The 23087-nt window shown below is 42.4% G+C and overlaps 1 protein-coding gene across 1 annotated transcript in view; it reads right to left on the bottom strand.

Annotated features, from left to right (window-relative positions):
• Nucleotides 1-268: 268 nt before the first annotated feature.
• The window catches only part of NELFA (negative elongation factor complex member A), a 41001-nt gene continuing 18182 nt past the window's right edge, over nucleotides 269-23087 (bottom strand). The window contains exons 5-11 of the mRNA XM_007055973.4: nucleotides 19617-19747; nucleotides 18583-18652; nucleotides 12239-12327; nucleotides 11335-11446; nucleotides 7548-7801; nucleotides 5521-5620; nucleotides 269-4584 (exon numbers count right to left, since the gene is read on the bottom strand). Coding sequence (XP_007056035.2) covers nucleotides 4400-4584; nucleotides 5521-5620; nucleotides 7548-7801; nucleotides 11335-11446; nucleotides 12239-12327; nucleotides 18583-18652; nucleotides 19617-19747 — 941 coding nt within the window. The 3' untranslated portion in view covers nucleotides 269-4399. The remainder of the gene's footprint in view (nucleotides 4585-5520; nucleotides 5621-7547; nucleotides 7802-11334; nucleotides 11447-12238; nucleotides 12328-18582; nucleotides 18653-19616; nucleotides 19748-23087) is intronic.

The raw sequence follows: 23087 nt of genomic DNA, 5'->3' as shown, positions 1-23087 counted from the left end.
GGTCACACTCAGAAACTTGCTATGTGAAAGGGGTCACCAGTAAAAAAAAGTTTGAGAGCCACTGTTCTATGCTAACTTTAAAGAATGTAACTACATAAAGTACTATAAATAATCCAATGAGTTTATTTTAAAGCTCGGCTATATATAGAGGCACCACGATACAAGAAGATCACTTTGTCAGGCAGCTACTACACACTACTAGCTCAACTGTTAGCTCAATATGTAGAAATATGCCATTGCAGATTGTAATAACTGACCTTACAGTTTCTTTAGAAAATCTAAACTTTTATTATACATACTGTAGTACACTGAAAATACGTACCCGAAGACAGAAGATCTTGAATTTACAACTGTACAAAAAACAAATAGAAAACATATGGGCTATGCTATAGATGTAACATTTTACAAAATGACATTTCTTGTTAAAGGCACCAGATTCCCAGTGGGCTCTGGCTTAACATTTTTCAGTCTTTTTTCTAGTCAGATCTTGCTATGAACGTGCGAGCCAACCTCAAGCTCTACTGTGTCAAAGTATCAAGCTTCTTTTTTCTATGTAAGTGGTCTGCACTTCGACGTGATTCAGTGGAGGAAATTAGCAACTTCACAGGGGCCTATTTTATTAACTACTCGAAAGAAGATTTTCCCCATCACATCCAGCACCCTATTTTATTTGACTGAAAGGTTAACAGCAAAACTACAAATAAAAACTGAGACCCCTTAGGACACTGATCCAGAACTGAAGAGTTAGTCATCCTAAGAACTGGGCAGTGTTTTGGAGAGTTGGATGGGATTTACTAGAGAACGCTTTGGCAGGAAAAGGTGTTTCCTCACCTCAGAAGAGATGAAAGGAGCCATGTTACCTGTTTCTACCCTTTACTTCACCCTAGAATCCTAAATAAGAGAAACTAATTCTGTGTGCCCCTCAGTAACCACGCTGAGGGGGCTTTCACAGCCTTAAAAAACAAAACACCCACAAAGGTCTCCTCCTTGCCCCCAGTGAAAAATTCCCCAGTGCATTCTTGTTTGCTGAAGCTACCCCACAATGCACATGTGACGTTCTGGCTCACAGACTAGGGCCTAGAATGTTGGGCTACAGTAAAGGGAAACAAGAAAAAGGATTTAAAGAATGTTAGCCCTGAACAATGTGTGCACCTCCCACGCCTAGTTAGTGGGGGCTTCAGCACATCATTCTAGAGTTAACTTGTTTTTTGTTTAGCTTTGCAATGCACTGCTGAGCCTCATGTACAAAATCAACTTTTCAGTCATTTAGATGCTAGGTGAAGACAAAAATTATCAAGCTCAAGGAGTCAGATTTGCTTTGTAAAAATAAAGATTAAGTAATATACAGGAATTCAAGTGCTTGCTCTGCTGTTTCCTGAACTTTCTGGTACTTTAGATGTACTCTTCTCAAAGCACTGGTTCAGTGTTTCCAAGCTATGATGCAGGGCTCTCGATGTAGTTTAGTTTTTCAACAGTGTAATGATTCTAAAAACATTTAAATGGCTACTTTCATTTCATATTTTGTTTTTAAAAAGGACACTAGATACTCAGAGCTAGCTGAAATAAAGTTACAGTCCTTAGGGCTAGATCCAGCCAAGAGAAAGCTTTTGTATTTAAAAATAAGACTGCTAATTATTTTAGCAATGTTAAGTTGTCTCAGTTCCAGTGAGAATGAGTTTAAAATATTTTGTTTCTATTTAAAAACTAATTGGTTTAGTGCATATCACTAGTCTTCGATGAATAGGCCTGGAGATTGAAGTCTGTCCATCTACACAGTAAGTATAGAGCAGGTAGCAGCAGTGTAAGTTTCCCCCATCCTGCTTCATTCTAATACTTCAACCGAGTTCTGGAGAGACTACTTAGAGAGAGGGAGCATCTCCTTGCCCACGCAGTCCTCCTCCTTGCTGCTGATAGCTGAATTTTGGGGATGTGGAATTTGTCCACTAGACACTGGACTGAGAACCCCAATTCATCGCATGTAAACTGAAGAGCCATCAAATGGCAGCTTCTGATCACTACCAAATGGGAATGAGTTTTGAACCAATAGCGGGGGATGCGAATGCACATCCCCTGAGGTGTCCACTCCTAAAAACATTGTTTCTTATAAAAAGAAACAAACCCCTCATCTAATTTCTCTATTAGCAGAAGACTAAATGTATTAAAGCAGCAGCAGTTAAGACAGAAGCGTCACACTGGTTTAGTTTATAGAAAACTAGTTATCACATGGACTATTTTAAAACCTGAAAGCAAACGAGATTGAAAAGGAATGCAATTTATTCCTTACACATTTTTAAAAAGACAAATACTTCTGACTTTAGCCCTTCACTTGTAATGTATTAAGTCAAAGAAGTTATAACCATTGTGAACACACCTTATAGTGAATTCATTCTAAAAACGAAAACCCTCCACTCATTTTAACTTGTTCCTGTTGCTTGTTTGGCTGATTTGTATCACTCGGAAAATAGTCTACCTCACTGCAGAAATGGAGTAATTAAGTAGAGGGCACTTTCTAGAGTGACAGTTATGCTGAGGAGTCTCATTCTCTCACTTATACATGCACACAACTTCTTAATGATAATGGAAGTTCCATGCAGGTACCAACAGTACAACTCAACCATTAAGTGTTAGAATGGTTAATTTAGGTTATTCTGGATCTTAATTTTGTTGGAGCAAATATACATACTTTTGATCAAATCACAATAAAATGTTGTAAATACATTTCCTCATTAATGTTTGCCCTGTTCTGATAGGCACATAGCTGGATAATCTATAGGCTGTGTTGACACACAGATGTATCACTTAGGGGATATTTGCTTTTATCTTAGAAAAAGATCGTGTTGGCCTAAAAGTCATAGATTAACATTCCTTTTTAAGGCCAACTCTGAGTCACCACAAGGCCCCATGTCAGTCTCTCACAATGCTATGTGACTTATCTCTGTACTTCTACCTCCCCAGCATCACCTTCCCAGGCAAGTGCAATTCCACACGAGATTGGCTGAAAGAAATTTAACATGGACATTTAATGCAAGTCTCCACTAAGGGCCAAATTCTGAAGTCACTGCTTATGCGTGGTCTACACACAAGATGTACTGCTTTAACTGTACCGGTTCAGTTAAAGGGGTACAATTATATTGGTATGTGTGCATATATGGTATAGCTATTCCTGTATGGGAAAGGGAATAAGCTATACAAGCATAAGACCCCTTTACTCTGGTATAACTGCATTCACACTAGGGGTTTTACTGGTATAACTATATCAGTTTTCAAGAAAGTCACACCCAACAGTTGTACCAGTACAAAAACCTGTGTGTAGCTCAGGCCTTGGTCACCAAGTGCCCAGTGGCTGATTAGTCAAACTTGCACTAAAAAAAAAAAAAAAAAAAGAAAAAAGGAATTTGCCATAAAGGCAGAGTCTTGCTAACCTTCCACATTCACAGATGTGACAGTAACTCACTTTGTGGCTGGAAGAGCCACTCTTAAGACTGCAGTAAAATTCAACTGCTCTTGAGAGGTGTGAAAGCACAATTCAAGCTTCATTCCCTCCAAGAGAAAGATATGTTGCCCAGGGGGCCTGCTGTACACGAGCCAGAGATTAATCTCCACTGTGCGCCTCACGTGGTAGCAAAGAGCTATGATCCCGAAGCAGCCCATAAGCAAGGTGGGAATTCCGTTTGGCAATCTTAAGTTTGACACTAAAGGAAATTATAAATTTTGCTGCATAAAAGGTTAAGATATTCAGTTCCCCTCCATCTCAGTTGATTTATGCCAAATACAGATTAACTCGTGCTGGGCATTAACATTCGCAATACAGTCAGATTAACAAAGCTTCTCAAACCCACCCTATGACCCTGGAAGAGACAAGCTAAACACACAGTGGGTGCCATTAGACATCTACCACTTGCAGTAGTTAGATTTACTACAATCAATCAAATTGCAGGAAGAACTGCAAATACCTGTGGTGGTGCAACTGTCCATATGTAAATGGAACCCATGTAGTCAAAGTAAATATTTCTGCAATAAAATCCATGACCTTGCTTAGTGGTAAATTGTGATTCTGTAATTGTTCTTTCCTCAGTGCTTGGAACTGAAATGCTCTCAAAGTGAAAAGGAAATTTTTCAGCTGTGATCTCAATGTCTGGCACCCGGAATCACAGATTAACAAATCACAAATGTTAACTTCCCCCCTCCTTAAAAAAAAAATAAAAAAAAAATCTGTCAGTTTGACAGCATCCTCATACTGCATTCACCTGAGCCCAGTTAGTTTGGATAGCTACAACTTGTATTCTGGAAGGGAATAAGAAACCTACACATGAATGCCATTTTGTACAACGGACGCACTCTAGAGGAGCTGGCTGATTCTAGTCTTGGTTTGGTCCACAGTTTGTTGTTACTGAATCTCTTAGGAAACATTAGTTATAGGTTTGTACTTCTTGAGTCTGGTCCACTGGCCCGTAGCATAGTTCATTTCAAAGACTGTGTCAACTAACATGGTGGTGCTCCCAGTGCCATCGGCCTTTGGTAAAACTTCTGTATGCTCGCTAAGTTTAATCTGAATGATGTCGCCTTGCTCTTGGCAAGGATTCTCTGTGGAGACAAGAATAAAAAATAGTCAAACTGCAAGTTAAGACACATTTCAACACAGCCTGTTAGCAAAATTAAAGGGTAAGGAAAAGCTTTGGCTCTGCCAGGGCCAGAGGGAGGAGGAAACCAAAAACCTGACAAGCTACAGTATCGCTAGCACCTTGAACAAAGCAGGAAGCCACATGCTTTCACAGATCATGGTTTGAGTTAACAAAGGGAACTGAACCCTGAGGGACTAAATTAAGGATTTAGCAAGGTTACCGGGGTAGGTGGGTGGGTGTTAGGGCTCTCCCTGAGATTTATCATAGCATTTGAGGTCACCTGATGTGCTTGAGTCAATATTTGCTACATTTAAAACATTAAAGAAGAGGGTCTATACTCTTGAACTCCCTCCTCGTCCTGGTCTGACAGCACCCACACTCACTGATCTTCCGAGCACAGCGCAAGGCCTTTTCACAAGACAAGAGTGTGGACTAGTTTGGTCTGTAGGGGTGGGTGCCCCCCCCCGAGGTCCACCACATGCTTTTGTATGAGCAATGGTATTATGGTTATTTGTTATTTACTGAAGCATGTGCATGTCCTGAAGGGCACATTTTGTAACTACAAAAATACAGTTTGTCAGAGCAGTCAGATGTCAGCACCCCTCCGACCACCACTCACAAGATTTTAGACTTCGGCTGGTATGTTGACACAGCCATGCCATACAAGCTTTCCGTGCATTGTTGTAGGGGCAACTGTATAGTTCAGCTGTTGCCAGGCAGTGTAGTGAGGCACTCCATACCTTTAAAACAGAGGCTTTCCCTGCTCCTCCCAATTTTTACATTTAAGCCATAAAATAAGATCCTGCCCAGATTATCACTAAAGCAGCACATCTTTACATTTTAGTGGTGCTTCATACCATCTACTGGTCCTCAAAATAATGTTAGTTGTAATACATGCCTCTGGATCCTGCCATGAACCCAAGGATAAGAGCCTTTTCTGGCCTGGTAACTTTGTTTGCAGTCTTGAACATTTCCTGTGCGGCATACATTTGCTCCCTCTGCAACATATTAAAGCAAGTGTATATTTCAGTGGAGAAAGTGCTACTGAAGAACACAGTAAGTTACATTCAACATCCAAAGATAAGACACAGGCTACATAGTGATCTTTATTCTTATAGAAAATAAGTCCACTCATTCCTTTTCATAAAAGGCACATAGTGGCACACATTTTTGAGGTTGCAAAAGAGTTCACATAAGCCCCATTTTCACACAATTTTAGGGCAGTCACTTTTTGTGACGAGCACAGACCTCTCAGTGACACCTCCACTCCACTCTTCCTTAAGGACTACACCAGCACATTTCACGTTTCAAACTTCAGCTGCTTCTGCTGTAAAAGTTTTTTAAGGGGAAAAAATCCATATGGTGAAGAATTTCTTTTTATGGGGGGAAGAGTCTGCTTTGCTGACTTGTGTGTGTGCAGAGGTGACAAGGGAACAAAGTGTTAAAACTGTATGTGAATGAAAAATCACTGAGAATGTTCAGGAGCATCTGCTTCGTCCGTCCCTTTTGTGACATTACAGATTCTTCCTACCCAGACTGACAGGCCATGGGGCTGCTGCTGGGACAGTTTCATGAAAGAGATTTTTTGAGAGAGATTTAAATATAGCAAACTCATTAAAAAGAAAACAAAAAGGTCAAACAACCCTTTCTTAAAGCCCTGATTCTTTGAACACTTATGCACGTGCTGAACACTGAAGACCTAAAGCTCACGCTTGAGGGCTTCAGCCAGTCACCTGCAGGGCTCAGGAAGGAATTCCAGCTCCCCACCCCCAATATATTCTATTTTGTTTGATCTCCTACCTCCAAAGCATCAGAGATGGCCACAGCTGGAGGTGGGACACTGGATGGGGCCTGTGCTCTTAGGAGGCACTGAACATTTCCCCTCTCACATGCTTAGCTGGCCGGTTCTTGCTCAGGGTTTAACTGATCACCATATGTGGGGTTGAGAAGGAATTGAGAGACTGTGTGTGTGGGGGCGGCGGGGGGGGGGGGGGGGGCCTTACTCTGGACCATGAAACATCACTTGCCTGGATTATCTGGGTCTCTCTCAGTTAAACCATTTCCCTTCCATTGCAGGGGCCTTGGATATTGATATACCTCAGTCCCTCCCATTCTGCCTGTGGCACATAATAGTCTAGTCCCCTTGTAGGCTGTAATACTTTGGTTTAAGTTTGGTTGCTGGGTTTAGCGTGCAGCTGCTGGATGGTGTTGGTGGTCTGTGACGTACAGGATGTCAGACTAGGGATCTGATGGTGCCTTCTGGCCTTAGAACTCTATGACCTGGGACTACTCATGTACTTAACTTCAGGCATGTGCATTAGAGTTTACAGGATTGTGACCTTAATCAGCAACAGAAAAGAGATGTAGTCCAGCATTTGGAGTATGACTTTTCCTGCATTTTACAGTATTTGACCATTTAAAGCTTTCTCTTTAGAACAATCAATTGCTATCTTCTTCCACTGTACAGTCCCTGCTATCTGTGTTGGTTTATAATATAAGTCCTTTTCAACCAAACATGAATGGCAGTTATGGTGGAAACTCACCCCCATCCCATTTGTCTCAATGTGTGACTGTAACAACCTCATTAGGACCATTTACCGTTATGAAAAACAAATGATTTGTTGGGTTTTTTTTTTTAAACTTAAAAAACAAGGAAATCAGGTGAAGAAGTCTACCATACTGAACCATTATGTTTGCACAGATAGAAATCACAAGACACATGAAAATATCCAATAGCAATGTTAACTAGTTGGCAGAGCACTTCTATTTTCGTTGGTTAAAAGATGTACTTTCCACAGCCTCCTGAATGCCAAAACTCAGCATTTGCCAAGCCATTAAAGAATTAACATGCTACTGAGGTTAATAGTAAAGATTTGTGATCCTGAATGAAAACTGCTTTTCATCTACAGATACATTATTACTTACCGTGAGAGAAAGGCTTTTCTTGGGTGGTGGCTGCTGCGGAGTTTGGGGGACTACTTGTGGAGGTTGTGCAGCAGGGGAAATGGCAGGAGGCGTAGTAGGTGTTAAGGGTGAAGTAGGTGTAGCTGCAGCTGGATTTGAGTTACTGTTGTACATGGGTGTTCGTTGTTTGAACTGAGCAGGAAGAGGAGTAGTGTTTGGAGCTGTAGACTCTTCGGGTTGCCTGTTAGCCTGTATGACCTCTCGCACAGATCCAGCTGCATGAACAAATGTAACAATTAAAAAAAAAAAATCACCCGCAATTGGATAAGGGTCTCACATACTACAGTGCCTTTTAAAAGTACCTAGATACAGACAGACAAGAGTTCGAGAGAGCCACGTTTTAGTGATGTGATTAAAATGAGCCATTTATTTTATTTATGGATTACATTTGAAAAACTACATTCTCTCTCCCTTTCCACTGCATTTCCTTTACCAATAATGGGAGAAAGCTTGGGGACTTCCAACTGGCAAATCTCCGTTGCACTATACTTAGCAGTGAAATCTGTATTTAATGGAGTCTGCTTTATAAATTTTTGAGTTTCTACTCCATAATTATAAGTATAGCACAATTATTGTACGAAGACCTATTATGCAGGAGCTGAGATTAGAGAAACTAAATTTTAGAAGCAACTTCCCAAAGGAAGTCAGAATTAATTCCTAGTCTCAGCCAGTCAGTGACTATTGAGAAGAAAGACTGAAAAAACAGGCTAAACAACAGGAATTATAGAATTCAAATCCAGTCCCTGGATCAGTTGTTTAGAGGACCACTGAAAAGGAAAGGGTTACTGTAGAGACCTGCTTTTGGAATGACAGATGAACTGTCCCTTCTCTCCCAAAGTGGATAACCAACTAATACAATTAAACCCCAAAACCACACAGTAACTATTTCAAATCCAGTATGAACTCAAAACATTTTAGAGGAAAATCCCAGACAATGATATCCGCCACAGCCAGACACAGATTCTACAATTTATCAAATTATAATCTTGTCATCTGAAGACTCCCACAAGGCTTTACAAATGGAATCTATCTATTAATCACTTGGCTTAAACAAAGAAGCTGACTCCTAAGTGACTTAGGGGCTATTGAAAATGCTACTACTATTTAACGATGCTAAGCATCATTATAAACAGTTTAGGGCAGGAAGTGAGGAATGTGACCATATTCAATTGAAACTAGACTGGGGGGCATAGAGGGCAAAAGAAGGAGAAAAAACTGGCAGAATGTAAGTGCAGGAGTTGGGATTTCGGCAAGACACCACATTAACAGCTTTAATCTTGGAGGTTTTTAATAGCTAAAGTGATGCAAGATGCACAGTTTGTTGTATTACATAAAAAAAAATAAGGTCAAACAATAAAGCAATTAGATCCTGAATATGTGAAGTACGGCACTGACCAATTTAATATATTTCCTGCCACAACAATGAAACAAAATGTTTAAAGAAAGAGGTTCTTAACCTTGACCATGAAAACCAGACAGGGCATTCAAAGCCATAAGGTGTATAGATTGTCAGGCTCAATGGGTAGTGATCAATGGCTCCATGTCTAGTTGGCAGCTGGTATCAAGTGGAGTGCCCCAAGGGTCGGTCCTGGGGCCGGTTTTGTTCAATATCTTCATTAATGATCTGGAGGATGGTGTGGATTGCACCCTCAGCAAGTTTGCAGATGACACTAAACTGGGGAAGAGGTAGATACGCTGGAGGGTAGGGATAGGATACAGAGGGACCTAGACAAATTAGGGGATTGGGCCAAAAGAAATCTGATGAGGTTCAACAAGGACAAGTGCAGAGAGTCTTGCACTTAGGACGGAGGAATCCCATGCACTGCAACAGACTAGGGACCGAGTGGCTCGGCAGCAGTTCTGCAGAAAAGGACCTAGGGGTTACAGTGGACGAGAAGCTGGATAGGAGTCAACAGTATGCCCTTGTTGCCAAGAAGACTAACGGCATTTTGGGCTGTATAAGTAGGACCATTGCCAGCAGATCGAGGGACGTGATCATTCCCTTCTATTCGGCATTGGTGAGGCCTCACCTGGAGTACTGTGTCCAGTTTTGGGCCCCACACTACAAGAAGGATGTGGAAAAATTGGAAAGAGTCCAGCGGAGGGCAACAAAAATGATTAGGGGACTGGAACACATGACTTATGAGGAGAGGCTGAGGGAACTGGGATTGTTTAGTCTGCAGAAGAGAAGAATGAGGGGGGATTTGGTAGCTGCTTTCAATTACCTGAAAGGGGGTTCCAAAGAGGATGGATCTAGACTGTTCTCAGTGGTAGCAGGTGGCAGAACAAGGAGTAATGGTCTCAAGTTGCAGTGGGGGAGGCTTAGGTTGGATATTAGGAAAAACTTTTTCACTGGGAGGGTGGTGAAGCACTGGAATGAGTTACCTAGGGAGGTGGTGGAACCTCCTTCCTTAAAAACCTTCAAGGTCAGGCTGGGATGATTTAGCTGGGGATTGGTCCTGCTTTGATAACCTCCTGAGGTCCCTTCCAACCCTGATATTCTATGATTCTAAGTTCAAATTAAAGTAAACCAAAATATTTGGTCTTCATTATATGTACTTTAATTAAACAAGACAATGTTAAACTCCCCTGGCTAGATAACACACATGATCCAAAAGGAATGAAAAATAAAATGCAACTAGCAAGGCTCAGAACATCACATGATGGTTTTTCTGCAGTTAGATACAATGCTAATACTAGAAAACAACACTAGCTGCTGACACTGCTGATGCTTCAGGCCATGTACTTTCCAGAGCTGCCAAGTTGCAGCCAGAGAGAGATTTATACAGGGCTTCTGAGAGATTTGGAACTCTGTTTCTGAGCCAAGCTTGTGTACATTCTACATGTGCCCGTCTGCAGTGACCACTGTGCCAAAGTTCCTGAACTGAAAAGTAAACATTGCTATGGTAGGAATCTGTACACAAGCACCAGGGTAAAGAATGTTGCATATAATTGAAATGTCAGTTCTTTGTTGACTGAATTTATCCCAAAGTGCTTTGTTAACGAATCACTATTATTTAGGTGTATTAGATATCTTACGGACCTGTATGATGACAAGTCCCTTCTCCGTTGTGTGTGGGGGGCGGGGGGTGAAGGATTGGAGGGAGTGTTAAACCTTTTAATCCCATGGCTAATCACTTATTTTAACACTTCCCTGTTTTCTATTATTGAATGTAATTTGATTTTTGAAAAATTTAAGCGCTCAACTGTACCTAATAGACCTTCATAAAAATGCAAAGGAAAAAGGTGAGAGGGTGATAGGTTGTGGTTGAACACCATGTGTTAAAGCAGTAACCCTTTAATAAATTATACAATTATTGTTTAACACTTGAGAAAGTACCTCTCTCTTTCACACATCCAGAGCCACAAGGCAATCTTTGGACTAATGTACATTCCTAATGGCTTACAATCAGATTTCCTATAAAAAGACCAAGCAAATGAACCATTTAGGGGGATAAAGAGTACCTTAGCCTTTGTCAGATCTATCATTAAAAGTGATTTCATAGCTACTTTTAAAGTGAGAATTTTTTTAAAAATAATGTAAATGATGTGTCTTTTGTTACTAAAAAACTAGAGGCCTTCTCCTGCAACCCTTACACAAATAGTCCTGTTGAAGTCAATGAGATTACTTACACCAGGGATAGTTGAAGGAATGTGCCCTGCATTTGTAATTACAAATGAATGACAAAAAATATATGAGAGAACCAATGTATTAATAAAGTGCCAGTAGCAAAAATGATTATTTTACCTGGCTGCACTTCGGAGCTTGGGATATAGGAGGAAGATGGAACCACGCTGGGGGTTGCAGGCAAATAGCTTGTAGAAGGTAGTGCAGACTCATTGTTCAGAGGGCCAAGTTTCTGTAAAACAGGAAATGGTTTTGCCGCCATATATGACATGACTGCATGGAAATTCTGACCTTTTACATACAATGTCAACTTTGTCATTTCTCTATTTCTCCATTAGCGCTTTCTTTTTGGCACTTGCTTAACAATGTATGTACATGGGAGATTTTTCCAATTATACAATTATAGTTAACTGCTATAATTATATCAGTATATAATTATATCAGTAACTCCTCACGTGGACACTCTTATTCCAGAATAAGAGTGCCTTATCTTAAACGGCTTCCAACTCAATATAAACCAAACTGAAAAAAGGCACTCAGTCTGGTAGAAGAGTGTCCATACAGGGAGTTATACTGGTGTAACTAGTGCAGTTTGAATTCACAGCCTACCTTTTAGTGGTATAACTTCCCTGTGCACATTAGTCGTAGAACACCAGAAACTCCCTGAGATGTTGTCAGTCATTCAAAGTTTAGACAGAATTAGCAGTTTGCAATGATAATCCACCTTTCGGCTTCCACAAACTCCTCGCATCCCCTTCTAACCCTCAGAAGAGAAGATCGACCCTAAGTTACATTTATGAAAAAAGCTCTCAGTAGTTTTCCTAGAACACATTTAAGTGTTCATTCTGCATTGTATATTAGCAGCAAAATACATCTAGAATAGAACATTATTTTGTGGAATCGTTATAAAATAATTATTCACTTGGAGGTAAGCTTTAAAGAGGATACAGAACTAGTCTTTACAATAAAATATCCCAGCATTATGCAGCACAATTTTATATTTCATTGCAACTTAATGTCCTACCTGGGTAGACACAAGGCCAGCAGCATAATCTGGAGTTGCATTTTCCACTACTGTTTCTTCTTTGGCTTGTTTTTCCACCACTTCTGTATCTATTGGATAGAAAAGAAGGAGTTTGTTCAAGTTAACTTTCCTAATTCCTGAACTAAATTTTTTTAGAGTGATCCATGTAAAAGATTAAAAGAAAATTCTGATAAAAATTACTTAGAAAACACATCTGTTACAATTCTGGTAAAATCAACATTTTTCCATATAAAATACCCACGTGGTTTCATAATCATGCTGATGCTTAAATTAACAACAAAATTTACATTTCACAAAGATACTGAATCTGAGCATTTAGATAAACCAAGCACAGCTATCCATCACAACACTTCTTACAATTGTGATTTCATTCATAAAAATGTATTTAACTTGTTTTGGATCTTACAAAAAAGAACTGAGATTTGTTTTCATTTAGCAAATTGCAAAATGAAGAAAGTGTTCCAGGAAAAACATGCCACCTAATTTGTTTTCTGCATGTGTTTAAGTAGCCTGGTCTTCTCATTCAGGATGATTATTAAATAATGCCTAATTGTTTTTTCATTCTTTTAAGATCATTCAAAATAAATATTTAAGATGCTTGTATACCATATAGATAAAAGATTCAAAATTGATCCTTTAAAAATTTCACTTAGTTATGCAATAAGTAAAAGTATACAATACACAAAAATGTTTCAGAACTTTTTTTTGACTGCAACACAAAAGGAAAAGCTAATGTCATATTCATCTTTGTTGGGATGTTTGCATGTTCAAAAGGGCACAGATAGTTAGTTCAACTCTCTCAACATATTTCCAGGGCACATAGCATTTTAATTAGTGGAATTCAGAAACAAACATGGCTACCTTTAATTCTTCAAGTGCTTGCCAATGTCCATTCCAAAGTAGGTGTGTGCTCACCCCAAGCACCGCCACTCAGTGGTATGTGTCAGGTTGGTTCCAGTGCCCCCTAGAGTTGTGTGCTCATAGCGCCGCTATAAAGGATTCTACCGATCCTTCTTACCAGTCGCTGGAACTTCAGCTCATTCTTGCATTTTCCCTCAAGTACCCCTCTCAGTGGGCTTTGTTCTTCTAGTTGTACATAATTATTTGTAGTGGTTAAGTTTCAGTTATTTAGATTATGGTACCCTGTTTAGCAGGGTTACCCACCCCCTGGTAGCGAGGCATACCTCGGTCTCCAGGGTTTAAGTCTTGTGTGTCATGCCACAAGCCTATGCTTGTTACTGACCCCCATTCCAGCTGCCTCAAATGTCTGGGGGAAGCCTACATGCAGAAGCACTGCAGAATCTGTAAAGGGTTCAGGCCCCACACTAAGAGAGACAGGAACACCAGACTTAAATTCTTCCTCATGGTGGAGGCACTTCACCCTCCCTTGGAGCCGAACCACTTCGACTCAGCACCGAGTACTTTGGCCTCAATAAGAAGCATGGAGGCTTCTCTTAGAGAGATGCAGCGCTGTTCTGCTTCTCTGGTGCCTTTCTGCTTTTCAGGACTCCTGGCACCATCAGTCATCCCTGTTGCCAAAGAAGATCGCTCCTGTAAGGGACTCTCCATCGCCGGTGCGGAGAAAGAAGCAGAAGAAGATGGACAGGGAGCGATTCCCAACCCCAAGATCTGTGGGACACAAAGACACCGGCAGACTGCGACCCATGCCGGGTCTAAGACGCCAGCAATTCGCCCTGTACTGTTGACTCCAGCCCCAGAAAGGCACCACTGAGTCTGGCACCTTTGGCTCTCTCGTGGTGGAGGGTCCGTCAGAGCCCAACTACTCTGGTGATGCCATCCACACCAGAGGTGTTTGAGGCCGTGAGGGAGGAATCGTTGCTCCCGGGACCGCCATCCCCTACTGTACAGGAGCTGTCAGCGGCGGCACCAGAGACAAGAGCTCCCACAGCATCGTGGCCCAGGATGCCATCAGAAGGGAAACCGGCCATGATGGCACAGCACCAGTATCCTCCCTCCCAGCACCGCTCACCGGCACTTGTCAGCACCACTCCATGCTGGTCACCTGGAAGGGAGTCCTCGGAGTCTGACTCAGAGTCAGAGTTGTATGTCTCCCGCAGAAGCCGGCACTGCTCCAGTTGGCTTTACCCAATGGTTGACATGGGCCAGGGCATTCCACCAGCGGCCTGGCCACCAGCGCAGTGGCAAATGCCACTACAATGATTATTCTGGAATGCCTGGGCCTTTCCACCAATCCAGAGGTCACAGTCCAGGAAATCCTACTCCATTGTTTCAGAGTCTGGAGCTCCCCCACCACGTCCCTCGGAACAGGGCCCATGTTCCGGTACTGAGCCTGGTGCCAAATATCAAGATCCAACACTGAGAGACTGAGCCGGTGCACAGAATGAGGAACAGTGCCCCTTGCCTGTAAAGGCCTCCTCTTCCTTCTCTCTTGACAAGGCAGTGGTGGGAACAAGCATAGCACCCTCCTGTATAATGATGACTATAGGGAGCACTAGGAGCTCCTCAAAAGGGTAGCTCAAAACCTGGGGGTACATAGAGGAGATCAGAGTCCTCCCATGCCCTGGTGGATATTCCTGCTGCATCAGGCCCTCATGAGTTGCTTTGCCCTTAAACGAAGCCATTATGGACCCCATCAAGGCCTTATGCCAGACCCCAGTGTCCCTATAACCAACGGTTAAAAGGATAGAGAAAAAGTACTTTGTTCCAGCAAAGGGGTTTGAATTCCTTCAAACTCATCCACCACTGAGCTCACTGGTGGTATCAGTGGCCAATGAGTGGGAGCGACAGGGTCAGCAAGGTCCAACCCTTAAGACCAGAGATGCCAAAAAATTAGACTTCTTGGGCAAAAAAGTGTATTCAACTGGCAGCCTCCAGCTCAGGGTCGCAAACCAGCAAGTGTTCCTGAGTTGCTATGATTTTAATTCTTGGAACTTGATGGCAAAATTCAAGAAACTATTGCCATAGGAGTCAAGAAATGAATTCACAGCCCTAGCAGAGGAGGGAAAATCTGTGGCAAGGGCATCCCTACAGGGAGCTTTAGACACGGTGAACTCTGCAGCCTGATCAATGGCTTCGACAGTAGTTATGAGGAGAGGCTCTTAGCGTCAATCCTTGGGCCTATCGTATGAGGTATACCAGACCTTACAGGACCTCCCTTTTGAGAGTATGTCATTCTTCTCAGAGCAAACAGACATCAAAATGCACAGCCTCAAGGTCTCAAGAGCCACCCTGCAGTCCCTAGGGCTACATACACCAGCCCCTTCTAGGCTGCACTAAAAGCCCCAACCAGCTCACTTCTTCCCGCCACAGTCCTGACAGGACTATAGTACGAGGAGAAGCAGGGGCTACAAGACAAGACCTCTACCCCAGTCCTCATCTGCTTCCATGCCTGCCCCCCAAGACAATCGGCGGGCTGGCAAACCTTTTGATGGGACACTCGGGGACAACGTACGAGGTCAATGTGTGGATCAGATTTCCCCAATTTTTGTGGACCGGTTGTCCCACTTCTATGAGGCATGGTATTACCTCAGATCACTGGGTGCTACACACGATAATACTGGGATACACCCTTCAATTCAGTTGTTCCCCTCTTTCGCACCCCATCCTCTGTCTCTCTTCAAGGACCCTTCTCACAAGCAACTTCTAGCATAAAATGCCTTCTTCATCCCCTCCCTGTATTCAGGGAACTGGTATGCCGCCCTGGATTTGAAAGATGCTTATCATATTTCAATCTTTCAGGGAAACAGAAGGTTCCTCGGATTTACTGTGAATAATGTGTACTACCAATTTGCTGTGCTCCCATTTGGCCTGTCCGCAGCCGCTTGGGTGTTCACAAAGTGCATGGCAGCCTTCCTGAGGAGACGGGATTCAGGTCTACCCTTATCTCAACAGCTGGTTGATCAGAGGTTGGAGCAAGGCCCAGATGGAGACATATATAGCACAGTCAACTTTCTAGGACTTAGGTCTGTTAATAAATATACAGAAGTCTACTCTCTCCCCAGTTCAAAAGACAGAATTCATCACGGCGATTCTCAATTTGGTCCAAGCCAGAGCCTCCCTCCTGGAAGCCTGGTTCCAAGCAATATGGGTACTCATCGAAAGCTTCAGAAACCACCCATTACCATGGCTGGGATGGATCATGATGGGATAGGATCATGAACTTATGTGGTGAAGCATGCAAGACTACAGCACAGACCCCTTCAGGCATGGTATACCTGGACATGGTCATCACACTTCCCTCATTGGTGATCGCCTCCTTTCTTTGGTGGTTAGACCAAACCAAGTCCCATTCTCGAGACCCCAACCATCAATGTCTCTCATCACAGACACATCAGTGATGGGCTGGGGAGATCACTTGGGGACCCTCAGGAGTCAGGGTCTCCAAAGGAGCTCTTGCTACACATCAATATCAGGAGCTCAGTGTGGTTTGCCTAGCCTGTCAGGCCTTCCAACCCCATCTGAAGGGCAAGTGCATGTTGGTTCTTACAGACAACATGACAGTGATCTTTTATATAAAGCAGCAGCATGGAGTGTGCTTCTCTCATCTGTGCCAGGAAGCTCTTCATTTGTGGAAATTCTGCATAGCTCACTTGATCCACTTTGAAGCCTCCTATCTTCCACAGCACAGAACAAGCCAGTGGATCACCTCAGCAGATCCTTTTCCAACCACCACAAGTGGTCCATCTGTCCAGATGTCATAAAAGGCATCTTTCAGAAGTGGAGGACTCCCCAGATAGATCTGCTCGCGATGAAGTAGAACAAGAAATGTCTTCGGTTCTGCTCCTTCCTGGATCGCTCATAGACACTTTTCTTCTCCCCTGGACAGACCACCACTTCTACGCATTCCCTCCCATCCCTCTCATTCACAAGGACTTGCTGAAGGTCAGAAGGGACAAGATGCATCTGATAGCCCTAGTGTAGCCATGTCAGCACCGGTTCACCATCCTACTAGACCTCTCGATGGAAATGCCAATCTGCCTGCCCCCATTTCCAGACCTGATCTCCTACGACCACAGCCATCTACATCATATGAACATAGCGTCCCTTCATCTCACGGTCTGGAAGTTCCGTGGCTGAACCCCACAGAGCTAGCATGCTGTGAGCTGGTTTGTGAGGTGCTTTTAAAGAGCAGAAAACCGTCCACTTGAGCCACTTACCTGCCAAAGTGGAAAAGATTCTTGAACTGGTCTATGCAGAAGTGTGTTTCACCTGCACAATCAACTCCACTTGAAATAACAAGTCCTAACCGTGTCATCTATTAGGGTCCATCTAGCTGTGATCTTGGCTCTTCACCCATGGGTGAATCGCCATTCTGTTTTCTCAAACTCTAATTGTCGTCATTTTCTTAAGGGCCTGGAGAGGTTATACCCCCAGATATGGCAGCCACTCCCTCCCTGGGACCTAAACTGGGTGTTAGCAAGGCTAACAAGACCTCCATTTGAACCGCTGGCAATGTGATCTCTGCTCTACCTATCCTGGAAGGTGGCCTTCCTGGTGGCCATTATTTCTGCCAGAGGGTCTGGGAGATCTGAGTCCTTACTTTGGAACCACCTTATACAGTCTTCAAAGACACGGTTCAATTGCAGCCATATCCGCCCTTCCTTCTAAAGGTGGTCTCACAATTCCATGGTTACCAGGATATCTTCCTACTGGTCTTCTATCCGAAGCTGCATATCAACAGGGAGGAACAGAGACTCCACTCACCGGATGTCAGATGTGCACTGGCCTATGTAGAAAGACTAAATCATTTCAAAAAATCTACTTGGCTTTTTGTAGCTGTTGCAGACAGAATGAAAGGCCTTCCAGTCTCGGCCCAGATAATTTTATCATCATGTATCCACACATGTTACGATCTGGCAAAGGTCCCTGCTTCTCCTGCCCTGACAGCACAATTCTAGGAGGGCTCAAGCATCTTTGGTGGCGTTTGTAGCTCAAGTTCCTAAGCAGGACATCTGTAGACCAGCACCATGGAATGCAAAATAGTGGACTGACGACCATTATACCATCACCCAACAGGCTCAAGATGATGCAGGTTTCAGCCAAGCGGTATTAACAATCAGCGCGCCAATAAACTCCAAATCCTTCACCTGTGCCATGGCTTGGGAGTCACCTACTTTGGAATGGACATGAGCAACACATCTCAAAGAACCGTAGTTATGGAAGGTTAGTAGCCATTTTTTCAAAGGGAGGAACCTCCCTTCATGTTTAAACCCATCTGAGTTGATAATTTTAATTAAAAGTTGGATTTAAGAAAGTGAAATTGATAGGATATATCTGGCTCTTGTTCTCAAGGTAGTTTCAGTTATTAACATTTATACACCTTACAGACATGCTGTACCAACCTAAAGTCTTTCTTCTTCTCTTTGCTTCACGACCAGCACCAACCATATCCAACTCTGAGATATCTAGTAGCTACCAAAAAAAAAAAAAAAAAAAAAAAAAAAAATTCATTATTGAATTGAAATGCCTTACAAAATGTATTTCATAGAATCACAGAAATGCAGGGCTGGAAGGGACCTTGAGAGGTCATCAAGTCTAGTCCCCTGTGCCAAGGCAGGACCAAGTATACCTAGACCACTTCTGAAGGGTGTTTGTCCAACCTGTTCTTAAAAACCTTCAATTCCACAGCCTCCTTTCGAAGAGTGTTCCAGAGCTAAACTATCTTTACAGTTAGAAAGTTCTTCCTAATATCGAATCCAAATCTCCTTTGCTGCAGATTAAGCCCATTATTTCTTGTCCTATCTTCATCAGACATGGAAAACAATGAATCACTGTCTTCTTTAAAGCAGCCCTTAACATATTTGAAAACATATCAGATCACCCCTCCAACCCCAGTCTTCTTTTCTCAAGGGTAAACCTGCCCAGTTTTTTAACCTTTCATCATCGATCAGGCTTTATAAACCTTTTATTATTTTTGTTGTGGACTCTCTCCAATTTAGCCACATCTTCCCTAAAGTGCGCTGCCCAGAAGTGGACACGATACTGCAGCTGAGACCTCACCAGTGTTGAGCACAGCAAGACAATTATGTCCTATGTCTTATATACAACATTCCTGTTAATACACCCCAGAATATTAGCCTTTTTTGCAGCTGCATCACTTTGTCAGATTATATTCAATTTGTGATCCACTACAACCACCAGATCCTCTTCAGCAGTACTGAAACCTAGACAGTTATTCCACATTTTGTAATTGTGCATTTGATTTTTCATTTTTAAAAGTAGTATTTGATTTGTACTATTTGATGAAATACTTTGGAAACTCACAAAAAAATATTAACTGCTCTATAACCAGTGCCAACAAACTATAGTTCACTTTTGATCAGAGGCTGGGGACTGATGGGAAAATGCAAGAGTATTTAAAAAGACTATTACTTACCTTCACTCCTCTTTCTTTGCGCAGAGGTGTTCTTGAAGGAGGTATAGGGGTTCTGTTTCCAGCAGGGCTAAATACACTAGGTGCTGTGGGACTCCTGAATGGAGCTTGTTTTGGTATTCCTTTGAGCGGGGCTTTGGAGGGGGAAAAAAAAATCAGCAACATCAGTTGTAATGAACTTCCACTTAGTTGAAAAGAATGATGAGATCTGGACTCCTCATTTCTTGTACTGTAGCTTTAAAAGCTTTAAAAGCTTCTTGGACGGAATTGACTATAGATATACATCAGATGCATCTCAGAGGTTTATTTTTGCCTGCAAAAATGTTAATAAAAGGAGTTCACTGGATCAGAGTTTGTGCCCCAAAGGTTTAAGGATGAGCCACAATTATTACACAGTTAGACGCATACAGATATCTTTTCATGCACAAGAATTTAAATAAAGCAGTCTATTAAAAAAGACATATTGCTACTGAACTACATCAAGCTCTGCTTACTGCTAAGGGCTCTATTTAATCAAGGTGAATTATAGACACAGATGGTAGTACCTCCTATAGTTAAGACTGCCTAACGTTTTCCATGATAGGACAAGTTTTCAGTTGCTTATAACTTTACCATGCTTTAACCTTTTGAGATGAAGTGTATCATGTTATTTGTGCATCTCTGGCTGAAATACACAGGGGACTGCAGGAGCCAGAGGAGGGGGAGGGTCAGAGGGATGCAGCAGCTGGTGATGGGGGTAGATAGGAGCAGAGGGTGCTGGTGGGATTGCATAAGAGAAGAGTTATGGAGGGAATGTGAAGGATAAAAGAAACATGGAGTAACTACCCATTCCCTGAATGAGACAGAGGCCCTGTGGAAAATAATAGTATGTAATCATGTAATTGAAGTCTAAATCATAATGCAAGGGTGCCAAATGAAGTTTTAACACAAGCAGCTTTAATTCAGACTTTGCAAACTTAATATGCTTTAAGATGTGTTTTGGATGCATATATAAAGCAGGAAAGCACTTAGCTTAATTTTCGTAAGCTATTAAGAAGTTAAGCTATGGGAAGGAGCAACATATTGGTTATCAACTTCCCTCAAACAGCAGTTAAAAGCCATCCTGATGTCTCTAACCTTCGGAAAGGGGACAAAAGTAATTGGTGTTCTACCTGACTTTCCTGCTTTCAATCAGGTTTTTGGCTTGGGTTTAAACAGAGTGTACCCATTCATTTTGTTGGCTGATTATCTTCTCCTATGGAAACTCAGGTTTCCATGCAGAGATTGTATTGTAAATTGTCCAGCGACCCTTGATGCTATTGACCATAAACTTTTGAGACTCTCCTGCAGATCCTGGTGATGGGAGTAGATAAGATTGCATTTTGATGCTTCTCTTCTTTCCTCTCAGAGATCCAAGCATTATTCTGAGAACCTGTTCAGATGTTCTGAAGGTTCTCATGTGTTATGCAGAAATCTATTCCCTCACCTTCCCTTTTCTTGTGAGGTCACTTGGGTAGACAACAACATGTCTCTACATCTCCCTGTCACCAGACACTGATGATGCAGCCTCACTGCCTTCCAACTGCCTGGCTGAAAAAAGGCAGGTAAGAGCACAGATAACTGTAGTTCCAGAAAACATCTATTGTAGATAGAAGAGGAAATGGAGACGGAGAAACTGCACTGGCTGAAACTGCTTCTGGCTGCATAGATGTTCCTGAAGGTGTGAGAAGGTGCAGTGTGCCTCATAAGCTACATAGAAGAGAATAGGTGTTTGTCTCTAACATTCTATCACTGTTGAAAAGTTATTGAAAGTAACTATGTCAAAAGCAACCAGCTGTATATTTAGCAGTGATGATACTCTGTCAGCCAGAGTAACCCTCTGCGAAGGAGTCTACACCACTACTTGCTTCCTAAAAAATGCCACAGCCTAACTTGCACTTCTGGAAGTTGCATACAGGCAACAGTAGCTGCAGCAGCTGGGTGCATGTCTGAACTCCAACAGCAGGTCTGGCCACTGTGCACCTACTCTGGATGGGTCCTCAATGTGAAGCACACCTCTCTACCTTGAGATCTACCAGTATGTGTAGGACGCCACTCGTCTGGTTTTATATGAGGCAGTCCTCTTTTTGGCTAGTTTGTCCCCCAGCCAGTACTAGACAAAACAATGCCATTTTGAAGAGCGTGCCACTCCATCCCTGCCAGTGTGATCTTGCATGCACTGTGAATGCAGGGTCACACAGGCAGGAATGGGGTCATGCAATTCCTAGAAGTGCTGGAATGCCCAGTATTCTGGGAATCTGTGGATGGCCACATTGTGTGACACCAGCACTTAACATGTGACAAATGCCCAAAATGTTTACTAAACTTACTGCCTCAGCAGTTGTGCGGTGTGACCCGGGACCTCTTGGTGCCAACTGGCAGAGGGGTGCATAAGTGATACAGGGTTCCACTGGGTCTGATGTCTTCATATTAATTAGTTTGCCAAGGGTGCGATGTAACCCTAGTGATCATAATCACTGTGAAATGTATACATGGATAATATGTAAGGAGTCATGTATATATACTGAAAATTATGTTCCCAAGGTATGTGAATTGGAGCTGGTCACCAGAAGGTGATAAAGAAGTTTCTTTTAGGCAAGAGATGTTTGTCTGGCTATATGTAAATTGAATATTGTGTGGTTCACAATGGATACCCATTTACAGTCTGAGCTGAATAGTAATGAAGGGATTGTAAAATCTTCAAGAGAAGGAATTTACAGGAAGAAATAACCCAGCAGAAGGGAATCCAGTTTACAAGTGAAGACAATGGATTTTTGGACTATAACTGTAGAAAGAAAAAAGGAACTCACTCTGTATCCTTCATGTAGGAAGTAAGCTGACTGCATGTGTGCTTTATGAAAAAAGGATCATAGCCAGGCTTGGTTGAAAAATGCTGGGAAGACTTTGGGATGAACTAAACTTAGACACCCCTTGGCCAATGAAGTAAGTCTACATTCTAGAATGCATGTTATGAACTTTGTTATATGTAACCCTTTGCTTCCAATATTTCTACTTGCTATCACCTGGATCTGTTCTTTGTTAAATAAATATCTTCTTTTTACCGTAAACATATCTAACTGCTGGGTGTTAAGCAGAGCCGCGAACTAAGGTATAACTGGTAAGCTGAAATGTACTGTTCTTTTGGGAGCAGAGGCTCCGGGAATTCTGTGAGCGTCCAGTGATCAGAGGCTGGGCACTCCACGGGAACACGTGTGGAGAGTTAGAGTGTGCGTATTGTTAACCTGTAAAGTAAGTGATTGCATTTCCAGAGGCTGGTGAAGCTGGGGAACTGACCCATAGTAAGCACAGATGAGGGCAGGTGGTACGGGTGTGCCTCACAACCATAGGTACCCCCAAGAAGTGTCACATGTGGATTAAATGTAACATGTATCTTTGTATCAGAGGGGTAGCTGTGTTAGTCTGGATCTGTAAGAGTGGCAGAGTCCTGTGGCACCT

The sequence above is a fragment of the Chelonia mydas genome, chromosome 4 (genome assembly GCF_015237465.2).
Source record: "Chelonia mydas isolate rCheMyd1 chromosome 4, rCheMyd1.pri.v2, whole genome shotgun sequence".
Lineage (NCBI taxonomy): Eukaryota > Metazoa > Chordata > Testudines > Cheloniidae > Chelonia > Chelonia mydas.
This window is presented reverse-complemented; position numbering and strand designations above follow the sequence as displayed.